This window comes from Cibotium barometz, chromosome 7, assembly GCF_041138505.1.
Source record: "Cibotium barometz isolate CiBa-2024 chromosome 7, ASM4113850v1, whole genome shotgun sequence".
Taxonomy (NCBI): Eukaryota; Viridiplantae; Streptophyta; class Polypodiopsida; order Cyatheales; family Cibotiaceae; genus Cibotium; species Cibotium barometz.
Window position 1 is genome coordinate 49,572,686 of NC_141052.1, and position 9,079 is coordinate 49,581,764.

At 40.6% G+C, this 9,079-nt stretch overlaps 1 protein-coding gene across 5 annotated transcripts in view; it reads right to left on the reverse strand.

Moving 5' to 3' along the window:
* LOC147637129 (transcription factor E2FB-like) overlaps window positions 1-4,241 on the reverse strand; it is a 47,064-nt gene extending 42,823 nt beyond the window's left edge. For all 5 annotated transcript variants that reach the window (XR_015266330.1, XR_015266329.1, XR_015266328.1 and 2 more), the window contains exon 1: window positions 3,589-4,241. Coding sequence is in view for 2 of the 5 variants with exons in the window: in XM_086800738.1 (XP_086656864.1) it covers window positions 3,589-3,867 (279 nt within the window). In the remaining 3 variants the exon portion in view is untranslated. The remainder of the gene's footprint in view (window positions 1-3,588) is intronic.
* Window positions 4,242-9,079: the final 4,838 nt, after the last annotated feature.

Genomic DNA, 9,079 nt, shown 5'->3' on the forward strand with positions numbered 1-9,079 from the left:
AACCTTTTCATTAATGCCAAGAAAAGTGAGTTCTTTCTTTCCAAGATACATTATTTGGGTCACATTGTATCCAAGGATGAAGTAACAATGGATCCTGCAAAGATAGAAACTATTCGGAATTGGCCAGAATTGCACAACGTACATCAAGTACGTAGTTTTCTGGGATTATGTTCATATTATAGGCGTTTCATAAGACATTTTGCTATGATAGCCACTCCTCTACATGATCTCACAAAGAAGAAAACCACTTTCAAATGGACTCCAAAAGAACAGGATGCCTTCTTGCAGCTCAAGCATGCTATCATATGTGGACCCGTATTGATTGTTCCTGACTTGCAAAGGTCATTCGTAGTCAAATGTGATGCTTGTGGCGATTGTATAGGGACTGTCCTAAATCAAGAAGGGCATGCAGTTGCATATGAGAGCCGTCGTTTGCATGATGCTGAGCTTCATATGGATATCTATGAGAAAGAGCTCTTGGCTGTAATTCATGCCTTAAAAATATGGAAACATTATCTTCGTGGGGCTGAATTTGTAGTCAAGACATATCATCAAATCTTGAGATACTTTCTATCTCAAACAAAGCTTTCGGAGAAGCAAATGAGAATGGCAAACTTTCTTTTCATGTTTCATTTTCATGATTGTGCATACTCCGGGAAAGAAAAATGTAGTGGCAGATGCATTATCCAGGAGGCCTTACGTGGCTGCAGTTTCCGTGGCCTCTCATGTAGCAGGGTTATAACACCTGTATCCCTTTTGCTCAAGGGAATACCCAATAAACACACATTTTTCAGATTTTGGATCCAGCTTAGTTCTCAGCTCACATCTGGCACATGCACATATGCAATGCATCCAAAGACTTTCAGAATGTATGAGATAAATCAAGTTTTGTGCCAGTAAACCTCTCCTCTGGAGTTACATCGTGTATGGCTGCAGTTGGAGTCCTGTTCATGATGTAAACTGCTTTAGAAACCATAGTAGCAACGGAACGGGAACGGGAACGGAACGAAAGCACCACCAGGGAAACGGGAACGAGAAAAAGGGGAAACGGGAACGAGGGGGAACGGAAACAGGGAACGACCCAGATAATTCCTAGAAATGACGATAAATCTTAACATACAATGCACATTTATATAACCAAATCAGAGACACACTAAAGTCTAGTGCACCATAATTTGCATGGCTAGATACTAACACTGAACAGATCTCACAAGTCAAAATAAATTAGCCCACATCATACATGACATAAGTGACAAAAAGCACAAAATGTGGCCCACATGGCACAGCCTAGATAAAAGAAACAATCCAAGTCCAAAGTCCAAGCCTCAAGGTGACATGCACATTGCAAATAGTAAGGAGATATCATGCATGGCTACTGCCAGTGATGCCATCAAGGAGACTATCATCTATGTCATCCAAGAAAGCCATATCATCAAGACCAACATCTGCAGCATCCAAATCTTCAATCCCATCCTGACCAGGATCTGCAAGTCCATGTGTCTCCTCATCATCCGAGGACTCCTCATCAAGCAATATAAACTTCTCTGGTTTGGGAGATGCCATATCACCAAGCAAGCGCAAATTAGCACTTACAAAAATCAAGTCATTGACTTGTTTTGTCCCAAATTTGTTCCTCTTCTTGGATGCAACATGGCCGAACACACTCCATAGCTGCTCAATCGGAGAGAAGCTTGCACCTTGAGACAAGATCCTTACTGCCAATGATTGAAGCTGTGGTGTACGAGCCCCATAATCCTCCCACCATAAAGCAGCCCCTATCTTAAACCTATCTCTCTGAGCATCAGCCGATCCAAACCTTCCCAACTTGCTGCGATAAAATCCAAGTTGGTCTTTCACCAACCTTCGTTTATCTGCATCACGAACCTGCCTAGAAAGCACTGTCTCCCAACCATCCATCACCTCATCATCGGCCTCTTGTCCACATCCTTGGAACTCGGGATCCAAGACATACGCTGCAGCATGCATAGGAGAATGATAACCATTCCATCGTGCTTCACATAATTCTCGAACCTCTGCATATTTCTCATCAGACAAGCCCATTTCCCCTATTTTCTCGATCATTCGGTCAGCCCCCTCATAAACCTTGCCAATGCATGGCTCCCGTCCATCTGCAATCCGCATCAAGCGCATGATCGGCTTCATCATAGCATTGATAGTATTGACTTCATCCCAAAATGTGAAGTCTTGTATGGTTCTTGCAACCTCTATGCCGGCTCTTGAGCGAGAAAGTGCCCATCCCATCCACTCATTGCATACAACCAACTGCCAAGGTCACAAGATAAGCATAAAATGGCTGCTGACAAGCATAGAAGGGACATGCAAGTCAAAGAAGGTGATTGGGTTTTGCTGAAATTTGAGAAGGCTAGGCTTCAAAAGAGGCCAGGACGAGACGGATCATATCCTAAGCTTTCTCCTCGCTATTATGGACCCTTCAAGGTGATTCAAAAGATCAATGAAGTGTCATACAGGCTTGCTTTACCTAGTCATTGGAAGATTCACAATGCATTTCATGTCTCTTTTTCGGAAATATGTCGGGCCAGATCCTGACGAGCCTGTCACAAAAGATCCGCCAGAGATTGATGAGCTTGAGGAGATCCTCCAGCCAGAACAGATTGTCTTTCACAAGGAGCGAAAGCTACCTGCAGGAAAGCTTTCCACGAGATACCTTGTGAAGTTCAAGAATTATTTGCCCATTGATGCAAAGTGGGTAAATGAGAATTATTTTGTTGACTACCCACAGTTGTGGCAAGCATATCTTGAGGCTTTTCAATTGAGGACAACTCTTTAGAAGCTCGGGGGGATGTCACCAATTGGCCGACCATTTGGTCCATCTCCAAATTTGTGTCTCGTTCACTTGAGGCCAGGCCGATGTCTCATGTGAAGGGACCAGTATTTTTGCATAACATGGACGGGAGCCAGACTGGTGCCACCCGTGTATGACCTGGACTGTGTTCTATCCATGGGATTATCACGCCATGGAAGAGCCAGTATTTGTGCCGTGTCTTGCCTATGGGACTGTCACTCCATAGGGAGGCTCGTGCTTGGCTCTTGGCTGTCTACTCTATCTTGTGTGATCTCTACTTGCTTCCGTTTCATACTCACATATTCTCGCATAAAAAGCCTTCATTTGGCTCCTTGCACACTCGAATGGCACTTTGTGCTGGATGAAACTCTAGGTCATTTGGCCCACAAGGGCCTTTCCTTTTACTGCACCCATGGGTTGCGGCAATCTTGCACATCCAGCCTCCAACCCATCCAACAGGCAGGGTATATTTCCAAGCAGCTAGAAGAATTTGTCCTACCCAAGCAACAATTGGAAGATATTTCCAGGTTACGAGTGTGAACAAAACCCAGGAAGAAAAAGGGGGAAGAAGAGGAAAGGGGCAAGTTTTGCCGAGGTTGATTTTCAAAATTAAAAAAAGGACATGGCACATTTTTAGTACATGGCAACCTTTGCAAAGGAGGAAGGGCAGGAGTGGGGAAGGAGGGAGGGATACATCATAGACATAGCAATGCTAAGCCTGACAGGAAAACGTACTGATGCAACGTGAGGGGTGGTGAACTTACTTGGAATTGAGTGATGAATGTATCAGCCTCATAGCTATAGTTGCGGCCGTTTCTGGAGATCACGTCTGCAGGCGCTCCTGGCTCCACAAAACGATGGTAGTCCCCGGGAAGGGCAAACGCAGGCCTTGAAGAGGTGAAGGGGCTGAAGGAGCTCGGAGAGGAGAACTGCTGCAAACCCTGCTTGTTAACAGGCGTGGAAACGCCCCTTCTCGCAGGCATAGACTTGCTCGATGGCAAGTGCAAAGTCGCGCTGCCATCCCCTGTCGCGATGTCCACCATCGCTCAGACAAAACCCTAACCCCAGCAGCATAATCCAGATCTGCTGCAGAAAAAACCTGTGTTTGGGACAAAAGCCAGGGGAAGCTTCTTATTCTGTGCAGGCGAGGGCTAGGGTGAGCTTCAATGCGATGAAGGGAAGATATGGGGGTGGAGATCAGAGGTGAGCTTCGGCTGAACCCCTAATTTAGCTCAGATAAGGTGAGGGTTTGGGACATGATGGTGATGAGGTTGTGCAGAAGAGTAGAGGGGGATGAGGATGGTGATGGGGGTAAGGGATTAAAATGAAAGGCCTATATGTTTTGAATGCAGAACGCGCGCCTCTTCTTATCGGCGCCTGAACTGTTATTAGCCCACATAGCCTTAGGCTTAGAGCCTCCAAAGGGGGGGGGAGGGGGGGAAATCAAACTAATAAAAAAAATTTATAGAATTAGAACCCCACACCAGTAGTAACTAGACTGCATAGAAACATTTCTAGAGGATGGGAAACATGCTTTTTGGGCTATCAGAAACACTTGGTCCAGAATTTGCAGCTAGGTACATAGGTGTGCAGGGATATTGGGAGGATTGGGCTAGGGAAATGGACATCCAGTGGGGGAGAATGCTGATTTTATCTTTAACATAGTTAGGATCTGATGTCTTTGGGAAATATGGACTGCCAGAAACTGTATTTTATTTCAAACAGCAGTGGATACATGGCTGGATGCTACAGGATTGATGTATAAATGTATACATATGTGTTGGTCTATATATCTGGTTAATAAATTGAATAAAGATGGGATGATGCAGATGATTCAGGCATTGCAGGTAGCCATGTCTTGACATTCTATTTGGAAGGGGATACTTGGCTAAGCCTAACTATTTTTCTGATGTGTATTTAGGTAGCTTTAGAGCTTAAACCAAGGAGCAGACCAGTAAAGTTTAGTCCAAGGACCAAAAGATGGCATAAGAAAGTTAAACAAATGGACCATACTTTTGTGGCATTTATTGAAAACCCAGTTGGCACTAGACCCGTGGTTAAAGTGTGGTCAAAAAAGGGGGGGATGTTTTGGAGAAGCAGACGCCCAAAGGATGCACATCTAAGGTCTTGATTGAAGCATGTATTCAGTTGGGATTTCAAGTTTCATGGGAAAATTCCTCTTTTGTATTTGAAGATGAGAGGTGGACTTTGATATGTAACTTGTTGAATGGGGTTTGATGGTTGTCAAGTTAGGATTTTAGATATAATTGCCTTTTGTTATATATATATATATATATATATATATATTGGTCCCCAAAAAAAAACCACACCACCAGTGACTGGACTACGTGGAACTCCAACATTTAATTTTGATTCCATTTTAATAGAAATACCTTGAAGCCACTAGTCTTTTTATTTAAAAAAACAATGACAATTTATGCATGGGTTTACAAAGATTTTCAAGAATTTCAATACATTAGCACTACTAAAGGGATGGTTATTGTGAGTTTTGTTACTACATGTCTATCTCACTATTTGAAGTTGTTTATGTTAGTAATGTGCTTTTGATAGTGGTTAGCTACACCTTTTTTTGGTATCATTACATACAAAACCTATTCACAACTAGTACTCTTTCTCTCTCTACCCCCCAAACCCCCCTTTCTTCAAATTACTAGAGTAGAGCCTCATCCTGAACTCCTCTCATATATTTTTACAAATCGTATGTGTCTATTTCATACCCAGCAAAGAGGTTCTTCACTTTGTACTACCTATTACATTTTTAAGATTCATCTTCAATGTTCTTCATACCTAGCAAAGAGGTTCTTCACTTTGTACTACCTATTATACTTTTAAGATTCATCTTGAATGCTTTTAAAGGCATAGGGATTCTTTTGGATGCATAAAGGACCTCAAATGCCTTTTAAAGGGTTATAAAATGTTTCACTCTTACAACCCTTTATTTTGTGGTATGTCTTAGATGTCAATAATAATAATATCTTAGAGAGAGAGAGAGAGAGTGTGTGTGTGTGTGTGTGTGTGTGTGTGTGTGTGTCTGTGTGCGTGCATGTGTAGTAAATGTGTGCACGCATGTGCATGTGTGTGTGTGTGTGTGTGTGTGTGTGTGTGTGGTGAGAGAGAGAGAGAGAGAGAGAGAGAGAGAGAGAGTAATTAGGTTGAACACTTGCATATCCAAAGGTTACATCTAAAAGTACAACATAAAAAAATAATCCATTACTTTGGCCTTAGCATTTACTCATTATCAATTTGTAATTAATAGATCGTTGTCTCCTAGTTTGGTTTGAGTAACTATTAAAGTCTTGAATATAAAGAAGTTTTGAGAATATTAAATTTTCATAGAAGATATTAGCAAATCTAATCCAATGGGTAGATAGATGGACCCAATGTCTACTTTTATATAGTGCATGCCCCACCTTTGGAGATAGTTTAGATAGTAATAGAAAATAGTAAGGGTTCCTTACCACGTGAATTAGAGAGCCCTACTGTTGTTAATGGCACATCACCCCTTGCTCTCTATCGTATGTGGGTGTGTTGCCGCTATATCAAGAGGGCCCATTACATCATGGGCATGTGATATGCACCATCTCTTGATATTCTCTCCTACCATCGTGTGTGGGTACATCGATGAATATCAATGAAGACCTTAATTTTGTCCTTTAGATCAATAGACATTTTGGCTCCATCATCTCCCTAGCATGCAATCATCATTAGAGAGATGAATGATCTTGGTTATCTCTTTTGGCTCAATGAGACCTAGTGTTATTTGCTAATGTCATCCATTTCATGTGTGAAAATGCAAGGCTCTATTGTTTTTGTTAGGACCTTTATGACACTTGGAGAAGAATTCTATTTTTTTCAAACACAAAAATTAGACCAAAGCATAGACTTGGAACAACTTAAAAGCATAAACCTTATAAAATAAACAAGAGAGCTTGAGAATAAGAGAGAGATCACCATCATGACACAAGATTGGGTTGAATCTCCCCTTGATGAGTGTGGCTCGTCGTATCACTCATCCATATTTATATGTATTAAAAGCTTGCTTTTCAAAAAGACAATTCCAAAATCAAAAGCATATGAGCTTTTTGAGTTTTGAACTATAAGCTCTTCCAAAAATATAGCAAGCTACAATTATCAAGTCTTGGGTCTACCAAAAGTATAAATACTAATCGGTATATATAAAGGTTTGAGACCTTGGTCTTCCAAAAATATTAATGCCAGAATATATAAGCATAATGGGTGTTCACATGTCTTCCAAAATATCTCATTGTGGTCCAACAATGACATTTTGGTAAGAATGGAAGTACTTTTCTAGCATCCATTTAGGAGCCATTTAGTATCTTCAATAGGACGATTCTTAAAAGTCACAAGATACTTAACATAAGTGTTGCCTATGCGTACAGTGGTGGTCTCATGGTCAATGATAGACTTAGGCACACAATGATCTTCTTCATATACTAATTCATGAGGTTTTTCTAATATAGGATGAGAAGGTAGTGGTCCTCTAAAAGGTCTCAAAAGACTAACATGAAAATAATTATGAATTTACCAATTTGAGGGTAGCTCCAACTTATATGCATTATCATTTATGTTTGCAATAATCTTGAAGGATCTTTAAAATTGAGGAGCTAACTTTACTACAAGATTGGTCTCTACGGATCTAAGTCTCCTTTCTTTTAATAGATTTAGGTATACTTGGATGATCAGAAATATTTTCATGTTCGGAATTACCCTCTCACTCGAGAGTCGGCATCCCCCTCTGCATCTTCCTCGCCATCAATCATGTTGACTCATGTAGCTGGTTACTTTATCTTCTTTGGGCAATTGGGTGCGATATGGCCTTTTTGTCGATAGTTGTAGCATGTCACATTTCTAGGCACAGAATCCTGCTTTTTCTTTGCATTATCACCCTTTTTGTTATTGTTCTTGTCAACACTATGATCATTATTGTTGGAAACAACACCTTTGGTATGATTGGTGTGCCTCTCAAACTTACGAAAAGAAAAAAACTTTATAAATTTGTTAGTATGAGAATCTTGAGGTGGTTTGTTGTCCCTTGGAACTCCATTCTTTTGCTCACAATTGTAAGCCAAAGAGATTCTATTAATCTCCACTCTAAGAGTAGGCTTTAATCCAGTAATAAATTTATGCTACTTGTAGTTGGATGAGAATTTGCCAAAACTTGTCCACATATACCTAGACAACCTCTTTGTCAAGTTGCCGAAGCATGTCACATTGTTGACACACTCTAGCTTTGTACTCAGGTGGCAAGAAATTCTTTTTGATGAGTTTTTGGAACTCCTTCCAAGTTTTTGGCCTTTCTCATCCTTGCTTGATTGCATTCCACCATAATGAAGCACTTTCAACCAAATGATTTGTAGCACACTTAACCTTAACTTTCTCAAAAATTTATTCCCAAGAAAAACAATAATCAAGCTAGCTAATCCATGACAACACCATCTTTGCATCCTTCTTACCACATCAAAATTCTAGAATGTGAAAGCTTTACGATTGATTTTATTTCCTTTTTGTTGCTCTTGCTTGACAAGTCTCCTTAATGGTACATCGAATATCTAGTTTAGATTCAGCACTTCGAGCTCATTTCCTGCTAGAGATTAGTTCTTCCAATTCTATTCCCTTAGCTCGTTCTTCATTTAATTGAGCTTGATTAGTGTAACAAAGTGTGGTCTTATATGTAATAATGGGCCCAAGGCCAATAGACCACGCCCATGGAAACTGTTAATCATAGTGTGAAAAGGGGAGTCATGCATATATACCAAAATAATCCATAATTTGGGCTAATCACTTGAATATGAGAAATTACTCTTTCTTCTCTCTAAACCTAGGCTAATCTTCGAAGACACGGATGAGAGCCCACATGGGAGTGGGAGCCAACGTGGGTGCGAAAGCCTGCATGAGAGTTCACGCCCAGGTTCAAGCTTAGATGAAATAAGTAATACAATGACAAACTAAGCTAGGCTAATCCAAGTCTAAGACGTGCTAATTCTAGGATATTCTAGATGCTACTTTCTATCATTGGTATTAGAGCTAGTTTTGATCCATCTTTATCTTTATTTCAAGATAAATTTGAGGGATTCTTGAGTTTCTTGATTTTCTCAATACTTTCTTAAAGAAATTGGTGCAAACATGGAAAATATTTCAAGTTTGATAACAAAAATTAGCACAATGGTGATCTTGAGTGTTGGCCATGGCGTTAGGACATAATTTGATCTCAAA